This window comes from Eublepharis macularius, chromosome 18 (genome assembly GCF_028583425.1).
Source record: "Eublepharis macularius isolate TG4126 chromosome 18, MPM_Emac_v1.0, whole genome shotgun sequence".
NCBI lineage: Eukaryota > Metazoa > Chordata > Lepidosauria > Squamata > Eublepharidae > Eublepharis > Eublepharis macularius.
The window spans coordinates 39,677,988-39,697,464 of NC_072807.1; the positions used below are offsets into that span (position 1 = coordinate 39,677,988).

At 49.2% G+C, this 19,477-nt stretch overlaps 1 protein-coding gene across 6 annotated transcripts in view; it reads right to left on the reverse strand.

Annotated features, from left to right (window-relative positions):
• Window positions 1–19,477, reverse strand: part of HERC1 (HECT and RLD domain containing E3 ubiquitin protein ligase family member 1) — an 84,647-nt gene that overhangs the window by 21,918 nt on the left and 43,252 nt on the right. For 5 of the 6 annotated variants that reach the window (XM_055003102.1, XM_055003099.1, XM_055003098.1 and 2 more), the window contains exons 39-56: window positions 19,258–19,456; window positions 18,326–18,486; window positions 17,068–17,184; window positions 15,977–16,208; window positions 15,020–15,144; window positions 13,023–13,243; window positions 11,314–11,582; window positions 10,631–10,683; window positions 10,328–10,528; window positions 9,346–9,520; window positions 8,040–8,310; window positions 5,093–5,306; window positions 3,797–4,002; window positions 3,496–3,623; window positions 2,808–2,935; window positions 2,314–2,517; window positions 1,584–1,714; window positions 635–834 (exon numbers count right to left, since the gene is read on the reverse strand). In XM_055003102.1, coding sequence (XP_054859077.1) covers window positions 635–834; window positions 1,584–1,714; window positions 2,314–2,517; window positions 2,808–2,935; window positions 3,496–3,623; window positions 3,797–4,002; window positions 5,093–5,306; window positions 8,040–8,310; window positions 9,346–9,520; window positions 10,328–10,528; window positions 10,631–10,683; window positions 11,314–11,582; window positions 13,023–13,243; window positions 15,020–15,144; window positions 15,977–16,208; window positions 17,068–17,184; window positions 18,326–18,486; window positions 19,258–19,456 — 3,235 coding nt within the window. The remainder of the gene's footprint in view (window positions 1–634; window positions 835–1,583; window positions 1,715–2,313; window positions 2,518–2,807; window positions 2,936–3,495; window positions 3,624–3,796; window positions 4,003–5,092; window positions 5,307–8,039; window positions 8,311–9,345; window positions 9,521–10,327; window positions 10,529–10,630; window positions 10,684–11,313; window positions 11,583–13,022; window positions 13,244–15,019; window positions 15,145–15,976; window positions 16,209–17,067; window positions 17,185–18,325; window positions 18,487–19,257; window positions 19,457–19,477) is intronic. The other variant, XM_055003100.1, reaches the window with a different exon arrangement.

Here is a 19,477-nt window from a genome sequence, read left to right on the forward strand (position 1 = left end):
ACCAATCCTCTCCCCCTTCTGCCTGTTGCCTCAGTAAGACACAGAAATGTCCGGAACAGACTCCTCCGTTGCTGCTGAAGGGACCCAGCAAAAGAAGCTGCCACCAGAGGAACGATTAAAGTGCGACAGAGTGCAGCACACACAGTGACTCTCTTGTCTGCTGAGACCAGGGCCCGGCAGGATCTGTTATCGTAACAGAAATTATGGCAGTATATCTCATTTCCCCCCTTTTATTATTATTTATTAAATTATTTATTCATCAAAAAGCAAAGAAAACTATTCAGCAACAGATTTTTAAAAAATAGGAGTCAGTATAATAAATTGTCCTGCAAACCCATCAACAAGCAGTTTCATTGTTATTTATGATAGACATAGAAGCTTCCAGATGGGTAGCCGCGTTAGTCTGCCTGTAGCAGTAGAAAAGAGCAAGAGTCCAGTGACACCTACAAGACTAAGAAAATTTGTGGTCGGGTGTGCGCTTCGTGGAAGCTCCGACTCTACCGCGACTTTTCTCAGTCTTCTGGTGCTCCTGGACTCCTGCTCTCTTCTACGGATATAAACTTCAACCATTGCCAGAGATTAACAAACCAGTCCTGAGGCACATCAAAGAGTCAGAGCCAAAACTTCCACTTACGTAGCCACCAAGAGCTGCGGCTTCGGTCCTTTCCCTGGCAGGCTGCACCAGGCAATGGTATTCACCACCGCTTGGTGAGAAAGACAGTACAAATGCTGCCAGCAGCCCCCCAAGCGTCCCCAGAGTTTAACCGATTCTTCCTTGGCGCACGTCATGAGCATCTTCCCAGTCGGGTCCCACTTCACGTTAACAATACTGTCCTAAGGAATCCAACAAGGAGCCAGTAAACGTATTAAAGCCTCTCTATGGGCCAAGACGGCTACGTATTGGACTTCACGTGAAAAACTAGCTTGTATCTGGAGAGAGGAAAGAAGCCAGCTTCAGACCTCAACAACTTCACTCCAGGCCTACCGAATGGCTGCATGTCCCTGTGGAAACTTTGCAGGGGACTTCACAGATCCAGATAAAGCACCTGGTGTCCCCTCCCATGATGCCACAGCCTGGCTTAACCTGAGCTGGTGTAGGCCTGGCCGGTGATTGGCAGAGGGAGACTGCCCGAGAACACCCCCGCCAAGTATCTGTCCTTATAACCTCCCATCCTACTGCAGAGAAAAGCATCGTCTTGTATCAAAGTGACTAGAGCACAGACAACGGCAGAAAATAATTCGCTTGCAACAATTAGGATTTAACACACCTCCAGTAGGCCCTGGAGAAAAACCAGGGCCGATTCCAGACGGCCCTCCCCATCCCGAAACGTCGCGCGTCATCGTGCGGAAAATGCAAAATATCGCGTTTTCTCGCGCGAGTTTTGCACGACGTCGTGCAAAACTCGCGCGAGAAAACACGCTATTTCGCGTTTTCCACGCGACGTTTCGGGATGGGGAGGGCCGTCTGGAATCGGCCCAGGCTTCCGAACCTTCTGGGGGTGATGTCTGCATTTCAGAACCGGGCACCTCACTTGCATCTGAGATCTCAAAACCTCTCCAGCGAGCGAGATGAGCGCCTTTACCTTGTGTGCATCGATCAAGACGATTCCTCCTTTCTCCAGTGGCTCTCTTGTCCCTATCAGCAATTTCCCATCCAGATAGCCAATCGCAAAAGGCTTGTCTTCACTGAACCAGGCAAGGCAGGTGACAGACACTACGCAAGCAGGAGGACAAATCACACTCAACAAGTTAATTTATTCAGTGTTTGAGACATTTCAAAAGTCTTTGTACTTCAGTGGAGGAGGACTAGATTTGCGCATGTAATCTGTGGGGATCTCATCGACTGCCTTTTGCTTCTGCAAGACAGTTTACTTGAAGACCACGTGTCCAAAATGCAGAAGCAGAAGCTAGCACTTAATGGAATCACAAGGACCCGTTGCCTGAGCACAGGGCACTACTGAGGTCACTGTCAGGCACAGGAGAGAACCAGAAGGTCACCCACCTCCATGGACGAAGCTGGTGAGGTTCAGAGGCCAAGGAACATCCTCCCACCACCCTTTTTCTTCCCAGCATTAAGCATCATTTTGTATTGCACTTTGCCACTGGATACCATGGTTAGCCACCAACCAGATTCCCATAAAACCATGTTGCAAACCACCCTTCACCCAAGAGGCCCAGACTCTGCTTTCAGCCTCTTCTTTCAGCCTCTGTTTAGCCCAGCCCAGAGAACTACTCCCCATCTGAAAGGAATGCAAGTTTCTTAACCCCATTTTTCATAAAAGACAGGTCATGGGGGGGGGGGGTGGCACTTACCCTCCCTCCTGTAGCAGTGCTCCAGTTCTACTCTGCGCATGGTGGAAATATCTGAAACTTCAATCAGGCCCAGAGACCCATCTACGCGGCCAACGAGCAACCCTTCCGGAGCCTCTCCTGTCCAGGCTGCTGCTGCTGGACTTTCCTCGGGCCACGCGAGAGCAGACACCCGGTGAGGCTGAGCATCCAAGAGCCCCTTCCCACCTAAGGGCACAAAACACAACTTGCCTTTGATACAGCCAAAAACCCAATGATTTCCCCAACACCGAGATTCACACACAGGGCAGAAATACTCTTTCTCAAATTACTTTTTCATTGTTAGATGCATTAAATTTTTTTACCATATTCAAAGATATTTCCACCAATCAATTAAAAACGGTATTGCAATAAAATAATATTTAAAAATGTTACTAACAAGCCCAATAAAACCTAATGTAAGATGACCTCCCAGGCCCAAAGCAAAATGCCCCACAAGCAAAAGGCTGAATGCCTACCGTTGACTTGCCAGATGTTCACCGTCTTTTCCAGGGCTCCGGCCAGATACTTGCCACTGACGCTCCAGCAGACCAGAGACAAGCAAGGATCACTGGGTGACCCCAGGCTGGCATCTGCCTCGCCTTCCCTGCAAGAGGACAGGAGCGTCAAATGCAGAGACTCCCCAGCCAAGAACAGTCTAGCAGGAACGTGCTGCCACCTCCTCTAAGGGCACGCGCAGCATGTTCTACAACACATTCTCTAGCCTTGGTTCAGTCTCTCTCGCAATGCAACAGTCAAGACCGTTAGAGGAAAGGATAAGAGAGAAGCTCCATCCCAGACAAGCTCAGGCCCATCCCAAGTGACAAAGCAGATGCCGCTGCCCTGAACTCCAGGCTCCGGGAGCCTACAAGGCTGGGCACCTTCTCTAAACCCTTTAGACATTTTTGCCCTACTTGACACAAATGCACAAGAGTCTTTTGGAAAGTGAACTGCAGCCAGGGCTATGTGTTAAAAAAACGGCCATTATTCTCATACTTAACAGACATCGTAGCTATGGGATAGTTATGCTAAACTTGCTCAGAAAAGAAAGAAAACAATTAAGTATGAGAACACAAATCAGAGTTATTGCCTCAAAGCACAGCTAATTCTCCCAGCTGGCATTTTATTGCTGTTAACTGAATTTAAGAGCTCAAAAAAATCCCTTACATTTTATTGAACACGCACGTCTGCTGCAACGAGTATTGCTTCTTCGTAACGTTCCACACCCGGATTGTTCCATCATTCCCACTGGTTGCCAGAAGTCCTTTTTTGTTGCACCACACACAGCTCATCACCTGTTTTGCGAAAAAAATACAAACACTGAAGTTGCCAGCCAAGGAACAAATGCTCGTGAATGTGCCGATGTCAAATGTTAAGCCACACAACAAAGAGCTGGGGCCAACGTGAAAATGCACTCCCAACAGCCCAAAGAGAAAAAGCCATGAAAAGACCGGCACGGGACAGTTACCCTGTTCTGGTGAGCCTCCAGCTTGATGAAGGAGCACTTGCGCAGATCTCCGCCCATGTCGGCAAGGGTCTGAGGGCTGGCTTGGTTGTCCCGGTCATGAGCGGCAAGAGTCCGCACGAGCTGCTGAGCAGCCCACTGCCTGTGTTGCGAGGACAACCTTGAAGAAAGGCAGCAGGCGGCTAGTGCGTTAGCCAGCTCCAGAGGGCCTACAGCAGAAGGATCATAGGAAGGATGGGCATAGAAATGGGCAACTACACCTGCTTAGACAAAACAACGAGACGGTGCCAGGGTGAGTGCCGAGAACAGAGAAGGACAAACCGCATCACCCACAATCCCCAGTCCAAACGTGAACTCCCCATTAAACCTGCACATCTCGGTAGCTACAAAACCTGGACTCCGGGACAGACGCCCCACCCAGCCCGACATTTCCCTTCCCCATCAGGCACATGCTGGTGCATGACCCACTGATGTCACTGGGGCTGTATCTGGATGTCACGAATGAGTGGCTGGTCTGTTCTAGGGCTAGAGTGCTGCCTCCAAGAATGCACGGACACAGCCAAGACGAATGCGGCCGCAACTTCTTGTACATGAACTATGACTGCAAGCCACAGCTTAAGCCTCGTGACTGGGAAAGAAACAAACATAGCTTTGACTGAATCTGGACACCACAACAGACTTCTCGAAGCTGGATCAAAGAAGTGCTGCGGCAGGAGGTCTCCCTTCGCTGGCTCCACATGCAAGGAGGGAAAGAGAGCGAGCCCGTGAGCCCATCAATAAGCCAGGCTGGCTCCTCCTCACCAGCAAATCCACTTTTGCACCTCCGATGCCCCTGGACGGACACCAGCTTCCTGAGCAAAAAAACAGCCTTGTGTCCAAGATCCAACAGACTGCTGGCAGAAGCATCTCCCGAGTGGCTAACCATTCAGCAGACACTGGCAGATTTGTTTACTCAGGAGCATTTGTCTTTAGGCACAAATAAGATTCTTGCTTCCACAGTCTGTTGCGGTACCAGCGCTCTGGCAGAAGCTGGCCCACAAAAACTAGGAACGGTAATCACAGGCTGAGTAGAACTCTGACAGTAATAATAGACAGGTAACGTCTATTATTACTGTCAGCAAACAAAATTCTGGCCGCGCAAGTGCCTAGCCAAACCCCCACTTCCTCCAGTGGAGCTGACATGTGCTGGCTAATATTCTGAGCTGACGCTTGGCCTGTCTGCGAAATGGTGTGAGAAACAAGGAGGAAGTCCCGTTGACACTTCTTGTACTGGAAGTGCACTGTGCTAAGCATAAATACCTTTCTTTTCCATTTCAGTTTTATCATAATGGGGCCTCAGCTTGGCCCCTTTATCTGCCAACAACGCCACAAGCGCTTGAGTCACAACAAAGTTGGGAGACGTCACAAGCTTGTTCTCTTCTGCTATTCCTCGCAGAAAGCTTGGCAGGAATTTCCGCTGCACTGGGTCGTCCACTGTGGTCAAATTTACACCTGTTGCTGCTGAAATCAGGTTCTAAAGCCAAGGAACAAAGCTCACACTGTAAATAACCAACAGTGCAACTTTACACATACGTACACACAATTTTTAAATCAAATGCAAGAAAGTAAAATAGCAGAGATTTCCCCCTGGAAATTAAAACATTTTGCAACAAACAAGAGGCTGTAATTATGCAGCTGGGCTGGAGATAACACTCAGCAGAATCCAGAAACTGCTAATCAGAGAATTTAGGAAGTAAGAAAGCCCCACCGCCCCAGTTCCGCTAGCAATGAATTCTTTATTGCAATGAAACAACTGTGTGGAACAGGGTATATCAGATGTGTAAACACCCCGTCAGAGTTTTAAAACTTTTATTAAAGTCTGCATTCAAAACAGGAATGGTGAAAGATGCAGAAGTTGCTGGTGACTGCTTTAAAGTATGAAAAAGTTGAAAAAGCAATCAAGAGCTTGCACAGAAACCAAAGCAGATGCCTGCCTAAGCATCGGTGCATCGCTGCCTGCCACTCTGCATGAAAGCAAAGGGGTGGCTTGGGTGGACTGGAGAGGGATGGGGTGCGACAAGAGCTGGCCTGTGGTTTTAGCAGCATGTGCAGTGAGCAAAAGAAAAGCCGCCAAGGCTGGTCACAGAGTAAAGCACGGGGCCAACAACTGAGAAGGGAGGCAGGAAGGGAAAAGCAACAGCAGTAAACAAAACTTGCACCCTAACTTACTTACCTGTTCTTGGCTCCTCCCCTTCAATCCAGCTGCAAAGCCTGCACAATCGCGCACACCCCACCACCAATGGACTCAACCTCAAGGTCCGAATTTTGTTTGGAAGACGGACAGTACAATGCTGAAAGGGGGCCAAAAGCATCCTGGATGCTGACTAGGACTTACACTGGCATATCCTGGACTTACACCAGCGTAATGCCCTCTCCACTGGGGCAGCGGCCCGGCGCCCTATCTGCACCTTCCATGTAACTTCCCCCCACAGTCAAGGGCATCTCTCGGGGCCAGCGCCTTGCTTTGGATGGGCCAAGCCGATCTCTGCCCTGTGCACTCGCTCTCTGCAGGGCAGGGGAGCAGCACCGGCAGCTGGCGGCAGCGAGCACAGCCCCGCCCACAGACGGGTTACGCCTTCCACTGCAGCTGCCCTGAAACTGGTGGGTTCTGCTGGCATTGCCGGGATGCATTCTCTCCCGGCCTCGCCTTGCTGGGCCCGGCTGCCGGCGCAGCTCTCCCGCCAAGGTCCTTAGGGAGCGGACCGGCGGTGCTGCAGTTATGTGGATGAGCGGCTGGCGGCAGTCCAGCAGGCCTCAGGATTGTGCTGTGTGGGTACGAACAGAAAGGTTGATACTTCTGAAGACAGGGGAAAAAAATCATCCGTGGTCCACGTGGCTCTTGGCCTGAGCTAAAATGAGGATGCTCTGAGTCTCTAGGGAGGTGGCCTCCAGACTGGAAAGTCTGAGGAAGTTCAGCAAAAAATAAATAAAAACCACAATGAAATGGTGGGATCCATGACCACAAGATGCACTGCAGAGCTTCATGGCTGAAGGAGGACTTGAATGCAACTCTCCAAGGTCACAGGTGACATCCATTAGAATAATGATTGTATCTGGTGTACTTCCCAAGGAACTAAGAGCCGAAACAGACGTGACGAAATACCTAGATTCAACTCGTGTTCTCTTACCTCAAGGTTTGTCGGGAAGTGTAGGCGTCCTTGCAGCTTAAAGTTTAGCATTTACAGAGCAGCAGAGAGGGAAGCGCAAGTCTCCCGGTGCAGCCAGGCGTCGCTCTGCAGGGCCAGGCCGGGTGAGGGGAAGGGAAAATGCCGTGATGCACCTTGAGAGCGGGAGGAAAGGTGCCCCACGCCTGCACTTCCCTCCCTGCTGCTCTGTAAATGCTAAACTTTAAGCTGCAAGGACGCCTGCACTGTAAATGCTAAACTTTAAGCTGCAAGGACGCCTACACTTCCCGACAAACCTTGAGGTAAGAGAACACGAGTTGAATCTAGGTATTTCGTCACGTCTGTTTTGAGTCTGAGTCAGGCGGGGAGACTGCAGACACAGAAAAACCACTTCCTTCCAAAACAATAGCTAACTTCCCCCTACCCCCGCCACCTCCTGGAAGTAAAACTGGGGGATCAAATGATTCAAACAGTATCAAAGAACCCAGCATGCAAAGTAACATTAGTGTTTGACCAACTGTTTATCCCAGATGTCCTGTTCTGAAGTTATTTTATCTGGTTCTGCAAAAATAACATTTTAAGTATCACGTCGGGGATAGCTCTCAGTGACAGAAGTTTGCTAGGCTTCAGCTGTATCACAACTAAGGACTGTTCCTCCAGCGAACAGCTCATTTAAACCCTTCATTCTCCTTTTCCATTTCAAAAAACCATTTCCATTTTTTAGAAAAATGTATAGTGTACCACAACAAAGTATTTAGCATTAACAAAAATTAAACCATGTGACTGCCATTAATCAAGCCAATCTGGTCAGGGGCTAACTGAAACCGTGAGTTCAGAAGTGTGTGCGGGAGGCTCTTCTGCCCAACAGGAAAGAGGAGAAGCCGTTGGGTGGGGGAGACAAGGCAGCCCCCATGACCTGCTCCCAGCCACTAAAGCCTCTTTCCCTGATTTCTGCCGCTAGTAAAATAGGCAAGATTTCTGACTTCGAATATGAGTTACCATGTTCCGTTATTCTTATTTAAGAAAAAGAAACATACTTGTGGAAAACAAAAACCCCGAAAGGAAGGGAGAGGCCATCCTACCTGGGTGCAAAGCTGAACCAACAGCTTCGCAGCGCTTGGAGTGTTGGAAGCCAAGCAGCCCACAGCAGTGCTCAGGTAGGCCAGGCAGGAAATGGGCTTGCTCATCTTGCTGTGCACGCCGCGAGATCTCTCCGAGGAAGCCGACACGGCACAGGAGCTGGTGGAGAGGCCTGCCCTCCCTGCTGCAGCCAGGCACATCAAGCGGACCAGGGTTCGGATGTCCGTCAGACCCAAAGACTCCAGCCCAGCTGCAAGGCTGCAACTAGAACCGCTGCCCAGGGGAGCGGAGGAGGAGAGAGAAAGGCGTTACTGCTTGAGGTCTATACACGAAGGACCCGCTTTCCAAGCCCTTGTTCCACGGCAGATTCCAATTAAGGGGTGCTTGCTTTATTGGGCTTGGGGGTTTGGCTTTGCTCCACATGGCAACAACAAGTCCCTCTAGTCTGCCTCACAGTGTTGGCGCCAGCACTGCTACTAAGCTCGAGTCCAAGGTGAACTCCAAGTCCAGCACTCTTGACCACTAAATAACATACACAGGAACTGCACAGTGGTGAAGTGGCTGAGCTGCAAATCAGCCCTCTGCGGGTTCAGATCCCACTCTTGCCATGAGCTCAGCAGGTGGCCTCAGGTAAGCTGCTCCTCTCAGCCCAGCTCCCCAGCTGCATTGGGGGGATAATAATGACACTGACTTTGTTCGTTGCTCTGAGTGGGGCACTAATCTGCACAGAAGAGTGGTATATAAGCACACTGTTGTTGTTACTGTTACTACTACTACACTTCTGGACCAAACATTTTAAAGCGAAGAAATGAACAGGTTTAGAAGAGTCATCATTTACAAGAACAGAATGGGGCAGGCAGGAAAAGCCGGGTTTTGCAGGGAACTCCCCCCTACTTTTGGCCAGAAGCTAAGCCTTGTCCATCACTAACTGCTCCTCCCTTTCGCTCCTCCGCCCCCTGCCCATCCGAAGGCTGTTTTCCACTACTAGCAGACGGATCTTTGTCCAGCGGAAAGGGGGAGTGGGGGCACACGATTTCCACCAATTCCCCTTCCCACTGCGCTGAAGGACAGAAACCCTCAGGAACAGCTTGGGGCAAAGCATGTGTCTGCAGTAAGAATGAAGAATTCATGAAATCCCCCGCCCCCCCCATTCCACCCGTGGAAAATGACCTTTTTTATTTACGTCCCTTACTAGCGCCACCTTTTTCCCCATTCAAAACCTGATCAAAGCTTGCTGAGTTGAACAGAACGAGGGGGCTTCCCGATGTTTCCCCAGAGCATCCAAGCAGGCCCTCCTCCTCCACACACCTGACTGACAGCAAGGACAGGGCTCGCATCACCATCGTTCTGGCCAGGAGGACTTGAGCCGCGGCCGTCACTCTCCTCAGGGCCATGACGCGGTCGTGTGGGTTGGCCAGGGCAGCCGCTTGCTCGCCCAGGGTGATTCTGCCAGAAGAGCTTTTCTCAATGGAACCGTGGCAGCCTTTGAGCCAAGAAAGAAGGGAAAGAAACGGAAGCTGGGTCAGTGCACGGAAACGGCTGACGAGCTCTAACCACTGGAAGCTGCATGCACGGGGCCTGAATAGGGCTGTTAGTCCCCGCCCTGGCCTATTATGATGACTCACATGACAGCAAACCATGTGAGAGATCCGATGGCAGGCTCATGGGCTCACACTGGATATGAGGGAAGTGTACTTCTCAGAAGCCTGCACCTGGCTGCTGGCCTCCATGGACCTTGGGCCTGATCCTAAAGGGCCCATCTTCCTTTGGAAAACCCACTCCCTGGACACCATGAATCCCTGGGCTCTGCTACCAAACTCTTCAAGACAGCAATTCTTCCACAAGCCCAAAGTAGGAAATATTGGGGTGACCGGGAGATCGGGGAGGTTTTAAGACCACCCCAGAGAAAGGAACCCATGCAAAACCCGTGCCCCACTGTCCAGTTTAATCATATTGCACAGTAACACAATTTACTGGTAGCACAGTTATCTTCTGCTGACAATTATCAGTGCCTTTGCATTTACTGGACAGAAAACTGGGAAGGTGGGAGTGAACCCGTGTCTTGCTATTTAAAGAAGTAACGCGCTGCCTCTTACCAGTAAACTTACTTCTATAAAATATGTAATGTGACAATTCTTGGAGGGGGCCTAGAAGAGTTTTGAGCGGGGCAGGCCCCATGTCTACAGCCTTGAGCTATTCTCCCCATCACCTTAAATCCCACAAAAATTGTTCAGTGTCACCTCTTGCCCCCCCCCCCACCATTCCACACTGACTACTTTTCAAAGTTTACCAATCTGCATCAGTGTTTCTTCCATGCTGTTGGTGGCTGTGACCATGGCAACGGAGGCACCCAGAGGATCACTATCTGGAAACTGAACCGGTTCAGGCACAATGCGACGATCGTTCAATCCAAGAGGTCCAGCCAGCAGTTCAAATTCCTCTTCCCCGGTCAGTTTTTCATCCTCATCAACGTCCAGCATGTCCCAGTCTTCTACCCTCAGATAAGGGGACTGGGGTTAGGGATTACATTTCAATGGGAAACCAGAACTGGACACAGACATTACCACAAAGAGCAAAACAAAGCCGGAAATACCTTCGTAGACACTGTCTTGCTTCCCAATCAGGTCTGGTGCTTGCCCTTTGTACCTGCACCCAAAAAAGGAGAAAGGACAGTCATGGTTTATTCACAAAATTAAATGCCCCACAATCATAGATTAAGCAATATTACGCAATTAGTAAACTTTTCCAGCAATAAGCATGGAACTGGAAGCAGTAAGTGTGTGAAAGTAGAAGCAGTAAGAGTGCGGAAATGTTGGCGGGGTGGAAGAATCTATCCCAGCATTCTGTTCTTCAGGGCTGGCTGAAAACATGTGCTGCACTAAGCAGATACACTGCATGACCTGAGTGTCACAGGGCCCTTGACCACTCTGCAACAGACTCTGAGGTTTACTATTCAAGTGCCCCTCAAAACTGCCAGTCCCAAGAGGACCACAGATTGGCGTGTGCAACTGGACTGCCTCTACACAGACCATTTGCGAAGCTGCTTTACACTCACAAAGCACTGGGTTCAACTCGCCTGAGAGGGGCTACTCGCAGACAGCGCAGCCCATTAGGTCTCAGACCAAGGGTGTTTCCAGAGATGCCAGCACAGTAACAGGGGCCTTCTGTATGCAATGCATGCACTCTGTCCTGCCAGCTGCAGCCACTCCAAAGGGCTCAAGTTGGGGTAGAAGGCGCTCTCTCATGATATATTCTCAGCAACACTGTCTTTGATACCTTTCTGAGGCAGATGTCTTGGACTTGCTCTTCAAGGCCAAATACTTTTCCCTGCAGCTGCCACACAAGAGGTAGTATGGATTCCCACTTCCGCATTCGCCCCCAAACCATCCATCCACGTAGGAGCCATTGCTGCGGTACCCTTGCCGATTTGCGCTACGCCCACAGCCTGGATGGTTCCTTTTCATGTGTTGATTGAAGCTGACAACGCTGGATTCACACAACTCGCACACCACTACTTCTTCCCTGTCTTCTGACTCACATACATGCTGCACGACATAATTATGCAGTTATTTTCATGCCCATGGTCAATCTCATATCCCCGGTTTCTCTCAGTCAGTTTTCAAATCCACTGCGGGTCATCTGTAGTTAGCTGTAGCTCAGTATTAAGGCAGAACAACAACATATCCAGACAGGGCATTCAAAGCTGAGCAAGGCGCTTAACTTTACCGAATCTACCATAAATCAGGTGTTCATACCAATCTGCACATACTGAGCATTTGCTGAATTCTATTCCTGGGATCCACAAAAATCAAATTCTTCGGCTACAAAATCCCAGCTTCCCATGGAAAAAACGTTACGAAAGACAGGATTTTGTTTTCTACGCGGGCTTAATTTCATCTTTGAGATCTGCTGTGACACACATCAACTTCCCTGTGGTGTTTCAGCTTTAATGGTTCCCCTGCACAATAATCCTCATGCACTTCCCATACATACTTGGCTCCTACCGGAATGGGAGACAAAAGCCTTTTAATTTTATTTCCTAAATAAACGTTGAATGTCCAAAACTGCCCTGACTAAAATACACTTGATCCGATGAGTCGGGGTGGGGAGCGTACAGCGGTGGAATTTGGCACGGATCAGGCAGTCAGGAAGAACCACCAGAAGGAATGCTCAAGCCTGTCTCTAATGAACGAAGGTAAAACGAGCACGTAAGGAAAAGGCTTGAACGGCGGGGGGGGGGTACAAGATGGTAAGCACAAAAACTCTGCCAAGGCAAACTACGGAAAAGATTTGTAGCTCTTTACTGAAAGACAACCTGTAATGGGGAAAAACCTCTAGGGAGCAGCGACAGAACACAATTTCCTACGGCAGATCCTCCAAAAAACGTGCAGACTAAGCACACCATACTGCATGAGGGTCTTGCTCTTTCCCAAGCAACTGTAAATTATGACTAATCACATGGAAGCACAAAGGGGGTCATTAATGCAGATGAGTATGAATTCCAAGAACACTTGTATTGTGCAAACACGAAAATAGCAAGAGGCATCTGCTCAAAACTCCCACAGAAAGAGTCCATCTTTCAAGAGCAACCCAGAGGGAAAAGACAGACAATAATCAATCTTTGCTAGAACTAACAAAGGTTTAGATTCAAAACAGCAGGGAAATCTTAACCACTAGCATGTCCCCTCTCATTTAAAAACCAGTCAAATATTTGGGTTGCTTATTGCTCTGCCAAAGAAGTTTCCACAATCATTACTTTCTGTAGAAAAAGCAAATTTCACGCATGAAGCCCAGAAGTGAATACTGACAGGAAGCTACTCACTTGAACCATTAAACTGAGCCTGAAAACTTCCAAATAGTATTAGGAAGAGCAGTGTTAATGGATGACTGGGCTTTGGATTAACACAGCGTTACTTAGAAAACAAAGTATCAGTCAACAAATAGCAGTAAGTAAGCAAAGCAGCCCCAGCTGCATTCACACACACCCAGGTTGGCCAGTCCAATACCTCTGGGATCCACATTCCCAGAATGTCATTCTCGCTGGTCAGATCTTGCCCAAACATGGCTTCCATGGCTTCGTCATCCAGGTCAATTTCTAACTCCTCATCCAAGTTGAAGTCGTACAATGCTCCAGGATCTTGTGGCAAAGAGATCCCCTCTCTCCGAGTCTGATTCCTGTGAGCCTGTACAGAGCGGTACAATCCCGCTTAAACCAGAGAAGAAAACCATATTCTTTATTTTGCATGTAAACAGGAGCTACCGCTAAATATTGCATATTGCCAGCAGGGAATTATGATGGCCAGGGACCAATGCAGGGACATGGAGAGCCCCTCCCAACTACACAGCCCCCGCCCCCCGCCCCCTGGAGGCCAGCCACACAAGGCCAAGACAAGAAGTAGTTTGTCCTCAGCAATCCCTTTGCCTCCAAGATTGGCATTTTCATTTTCCCCCCAGGGGCACATTTTTATCTATTTAAATATGTATATCCTACTTTGTGGCAAATTCTAGGCAGCTAACTACCACGATCCTAAAATGAAGAGCTATTTTCACTTATACAGAAGAAAATGCTTAGTGCTTAGTTTGTGCGGCCCGACTAACATGCCCATGGTAATGACGGTAGCCCCCTTGGGGTCAGGTAGCAATTTTCCCCAGGCCAGTTTAGCTAGGGATCCTGATGGTGTTTTGCCATCTTCTGGGCATGGAGCAGGGGTCAATGGGTGTGTGTGGGGGGGTAGAGGAGGTAGTTGTGAATTTCCTGCATTGTGGAGGGGGTTGGAATAGATGGCCCTAGAGGTCCCTTCCAACCCTATGATTCTGATTCTATGAAAATGAAGGTGGACGCTCAGGGATGCCACAGGGGTTAGAGCTAAATCAACTTACCATCTTGTATTACTAGGAGAGGCATGTTCTTGCTGATGAAGACTATTTATATGGCAGCACAGAACTTACCTACAGAGAATCTACATAACCCCACTCTAGGTTCTCTTTCTTGATCACACTGAAAAATGCACACACATACACCAGAGCGACACCTAAGAAGACTAGTGTGTGTGTGTGTGTGGGTGGGTGGGGGGGAGATTATCTTCCTCTTTACCAGCCCACCTCCAGTACCACAGAGTTTCCCTCCCTTCTTCTGACTTCACTTCCTTCCACAATCACTATTACTCTTTTGGAGATTCTGAAACCCCATTTTCCTTCAATGTTTCATAAATCTGTGGCCATTTCCACACAGCCGGTCTTTCCGGTCATTTGCCCGCTTTCTGTGCACCTTTTGCTGAGTCACTCTGAAAACTCAGCCTCCCCACACACGCCCCAAAAGCGCCAACCTTGCACTTTGAGGTCACAGGACAGCCCCCACAGTTCTTAGAAAAAGCAGTTTGGGAAGGGAGGTTGGGTACTTCTGTCATCATCGCCTGCTTCCCTTTCAAATGTTTTTTTTTTGCTCTGCACATGTGTGATCACATGCTGAGAGCTGAGCTGTGATCGGATGATTCCTCAGAGCGCTTTATATGTTCAAATGCCCAAGAATGCTGAAGAAACTCTCTGTCAGCCCACGGCAAAAGAAAAGACCAGGGAAAGTGCGGTCCCAGAAAAGGCACCCAAAACAATGGAAACCGAGCAACCTGCAACCGTTTTGCAAACAGAGACGTCTGGAATCATGGGGGGAAACTGCCAGCGTTCCATGAGTGGACCATCCCTATAAGGACGTGTGGAAACAGCCTAGATTTCATATTGTTCTGTAAACCCGGTTTCCCCCCAGAAATTTATATCCTATCCCTGTCTGGCTCCATTGTACATGTTTTGAGGTGTGCTCAGGCCATACATAGTTCCCACATACGCTGAACATCCATATGGCCGTATCTATCTAGGAACATTCAAAATATAGCCTGATACACACCTGGTGGGCATGCAGTTTAAGTATCATCCTGGTTAAGTAAGGCAAGAAAAAAAGAGTGAGAGAAAAATATTTTCAGACACTCACCAGCACGTGCCAGCAGTGTCCGAGCAGCTAAGTCAAACTTGTGCCTCCTTGTGACTGCTGACCGACCCCTCGAAGCAGGTCCACTTCCGGATGCGGCATTTTCCGCGTGATCCATATTCTCATGGCTGAAAGCATGCAGGAGAGAGCAGAAACAGGGAGACATGTTGAGTATTCTCCATTTGTTCCTACAGAAAATCTGGTCATATTCAATTAAAATGAGGAGTTGGATCCAGCGGTCTCTCGCCATGAGGATCAAGGCTCTTTTCTGCTTTCCTTCCACACATACAGGGACCCCAGGATTCCTGGGGCTGCTGGACACAGATGGGCTGAGGAACGGCAAGCAGGTGAAAGCTCCCTCCCTGCCTCTTCTCCGAGAGACAATCAGGACGGCCACAACCTGTCACGGGCACTTCACAAGGCTCTGTCTTGGCCTTCTTGCCTTCAATGCTCTTTAAAAGCGTGCCTCAGTTTACCTCTGATTGCATTCCTTTCACTCTTCCTATTCTTTGCTCCCTTTATCTTCACTGATAAAACTGAGAATGTCTATTTTCTTCAAGCTGCGTTACTTCTAGCATACAGCTGGGTATATTCTTGTTTTTTGTTAATGATATAACACAGTGATTCAAAAGAAGATTTAATTATCACGCCTTTGACAACTGTCTTGTGCTTCATTCAGATGCAAAAAGAAACCACGGTTTGTTCAGTACAAGAACAAGACTTGGAAGTCTGCAGTCTTATGTGAGGATTAAACCATGACAGGGGGCAGGGGGGGGCAGTTTGTTTTGTATGATTTAGTCCTTGTGGCAAATCACATTCTCTCAGGAACCCGGAAGTCTTCAAGACCCAACTCATGCTCAGGCTTATAACTGACAAACCATCATTTGCTGATTACATCTTAACTGAACCTCATGGTTCCTAGAACCGGTTTTAGTATAGCTGAAGAAACTCATGCTTTACCTTTCACTAAAGCCTTCCTCCATTTCAGTGGCATCAGCTGAAGGGATGTCCCCAGGAGACTGCAGGTAGCCCTGCTCACTGGACTTCCCGCTGCCCCCAGAGACGATCGGCCCGCGGTGCGGGTCTGAGGTCTCTTCCGACTGAGGCTCTTCATCTTCCTCGTTCCCAGGATGCTCGATCATCCACATTGCCAGGACGGTGATATTCTGGGCATCCGCTTCCCCTCTTGCCCCTGAAGCGGCAGGAAAATCTTAGTTCACAAGTAAATCATGGGGGGAAATCAGTTAAATCTTCTATTAAAAATGACAAAATACTTGAATTCCCAACGTTTGTTTTATGGAGCTCTTGACACGTTTCTTGACCAATTAAACTGACTTAAACAGCCGGAGCCTGTCACTCCCCCTCTTTGTTCACAAGCCAGTTTCTCTCTCTTGCGGCTCCTGAGAAAAGGCTCTGATTGTGCTTGGCAATTAAAATGGGGAAACGATCACAATGTCGGGGAATGCACCCCTTGCGTTGTTTTCTGTCTCCCTCTCCATTCCTGAGCCCAATTTGTGCTCCTTCCCACTTCCCAGGACTCTTTTATCAACTCAATCTCGACAAAAGTTGTCATTTGACAAAAAAAATCACTACAGCTCTTTAGAGGGCAATTGGCTCACGGTGGAATCTCCCCCAAGAACAGTGGTTAACTCCTAAAAAGAGAAATTCCATCCGGGCATGGAATTCCAGGCTGCTATTCCCAGATGTGTGGCGCTGGGATACTGGCATCCAGACGGTGATGAAAAGGCACTCACGCTGTACATACTCAAGAACAGCATCACTGCAACCCAGTCTCTATGACGGAGCCTGGCTTAGCCCTCGCTCAAAACAACCCCCTCCCCCAGTGAATGTCTTTTTGTTATGACAAAACAACATGACTCACTTTATTAGAAATTAATGTTTTAAATGGATTTTATTTACATCATTAAATCTGAGCACACAATTAAGGTCTCCTTAGCACAGAAGTAGAGCCAGGACTAGTTAGGTTTCTTCACTTGAAAAGTATCGCACTCAGCTGGGTAACACACATTCCTTGACAAGAAATGGATTACCTGTGGCTTCCATCGCTTTCGCAATCTGCCGGAGGGAGAACCCCATTTCTAGCAATGGCACAGCAATAGCAGGAGGCGGAGGAGATGTTGAAAGGCGGCTGCTTGGATCTGACAAAGCTGTGGGGAAGAGACCCCATCAGGGCATTTGCTTGACATCTCCTGCCTCTTCTCTGATCAGTCAAGCCATAGCTGTTTAAATGTGGAGGACGCTCTCAGCACTCAAGCGCCAAAGAGGACAGTGAAAGGGCTAAAAACGTGCCAAACACTTGCTAATCCCACCCATCTTTGACAGGACAGTTAAACCTTTTGACTGTGTAGATGAAAAGGTGTTCAAATGTCACTAAGGAGGGTGGCTTCTCAGCGGCACCAAAGAAAAGGAGCTTCAGCTATTGTTCATGTTTAAAAATGATTGGGAAAAATCTTTTAAACCTTTAAACATGCAAGCGTTTTCTCTCTCTCACTGCCACTCTTCAAAGAGAAATTAAGATGCAGGTAGCACTGCTGTTTAGATACCGACACTGCAAGCCTATTGCAGGCCAGCGCTGAATAGGGGACCAGAGTGGGGGGAGGGGGGCAAGGCAACAAAACACAACAGACAACAGTGTTGGAGTTGCCAGCCAAGAGCCAGGTGCTGAGGGGCAGGGACTGTGCCTCCCAGGCCCTCCCCGCCCTCCTCCCCTGCACGGCCTGCAACCTGGGCATCAAGGTGAGTCTGGGGGCTGGTGTTTACTTGAGTACATATCTTTTTAAAGTTGCAAAGCACTTTACAATCCTGGTCATGTTTTGTCCTCAAACAACACTGCAGGGAGCCCACTACTGCTCCAGTTGTACAGGTGGGAGACAGAGGCTGGGAAGCGACATCTTTTTCCAAAGTCATACAATGAGCCCACAGCAGGACCGAGCTTCAGCCACAGCCCAGCCCTCCCAGACTCAATCCCACTTGGGGATGGCGTACTGGATCTCAGGCAACAAGCATCAGCGTCCCCCACTGTCCATCTCAGGTCTGAAGGGTCTCATCAACAACGTTTTCCAGGAGCGCACTAACCCTGGCCCAGAACTACTCACAGGGTTTGTGCTGTTTCAGAATTATTGGAGTGGAGGAAGCAGCAATTATCTTCCAGTCTCTACTTAAGAGCTGCATGGTGTTGCAGGCTGAACTCACAGTTGGATGCAGATTTCAAAAGGCTCGAAAGAAGCTGCAAGAACTTAGAAAAACTGAAGCGCTGAGCCCTGAGCTGGAAATCAGGACAAGGCCTACCTGTGCGATTGGTTGGCCTTGCAGGCTGAGAGTCGGGAGAGGTGAGACTTTGTCTCCGGCCCACTTCGTCAGAGGGAGAGGTTGGCAAGGAGGAGATGGGAGGCGTCTGTGCGCGTCTCGTGGGAAGCACCGTAGTCGTTGGGTAGCTTGAGAACATTTGCCTTTGAAAAAGGCAAAAGCACATCTCAACCAAGAGCAGCATGCACCCGGCCTCCAAACTAAATTCCCGGCTCTCCTGTATCACCCGGCAATACCTATAATCTAGTAAGACTTCTTGTGCCCCTGGGGAGCTACTGGACTTGCCCACTTGCTGCATCCATCTTTGCCTAGCACACTTCTTAGCCTGAGTGGAGTTTCAGAAATAGCCTGGGGCTGTAGTGTCAGTTTGCCAGACCTCTAGATCAGGAGTTCCCAACCTTTCTGAACCTGAGGGCTGGCGCCTCTGGAACTCTGACGCAGGGCAGTGGGCACAACCACGGAATGGCTGCGGCGGGAGGCGGAGCCAACCACGGAATGTCAGGAAGGGAAGGTTCTGCATAGCTCTGCAGCATTTGATCCCCGATGGCCAATCAGAAGCCCTGCTAGGGCAAAAGCCCTATCTGGCCCCACCCACTTTCTGAAACACTTGGTGGGCACCAGGAAAGGCCTCAGCAGCCACCATGGTATTCATGGGTGGCACGCTGGGGACTCCTGCTCTAGATCATCGATATTAATTATCAGGAAAAAAAATATTCTGGGCTTGAGCTGGCTGGGAAAGAGACGTGCTTGAAAAGGGGCCCATGTGCTGCTTCTCACTCTCTCTCCCCTACGCTATGTTCAGTTTGTTAAAATTTGGGAATCTCTCTCTTTTTAAAGGGGACAGCCTCACAAAGCAAGCCGTTAAAACGTTCCCTGCTGGTTTAGGGAAAGGACAATCACGAGTCAACTGGTACCTAAGGAGGCTGAGAGGCATCACACCTGGCGACTCAGAGGCCGGCACCGTTTCCGTATCTGTTACCGGAGTGGTGGCCGTCGTCGTATCTTCCAGAGAGCTGCTCATGAAAGAAGTGGTGCTAGAAGCGGAAGGACTTGTCGTCACCGGGGTCTGGGCCTGCTGAGCAGCATCGTTCTCTTCCGCTTGCTGATCCACTTCTGCAGAATCAATTTTTCATC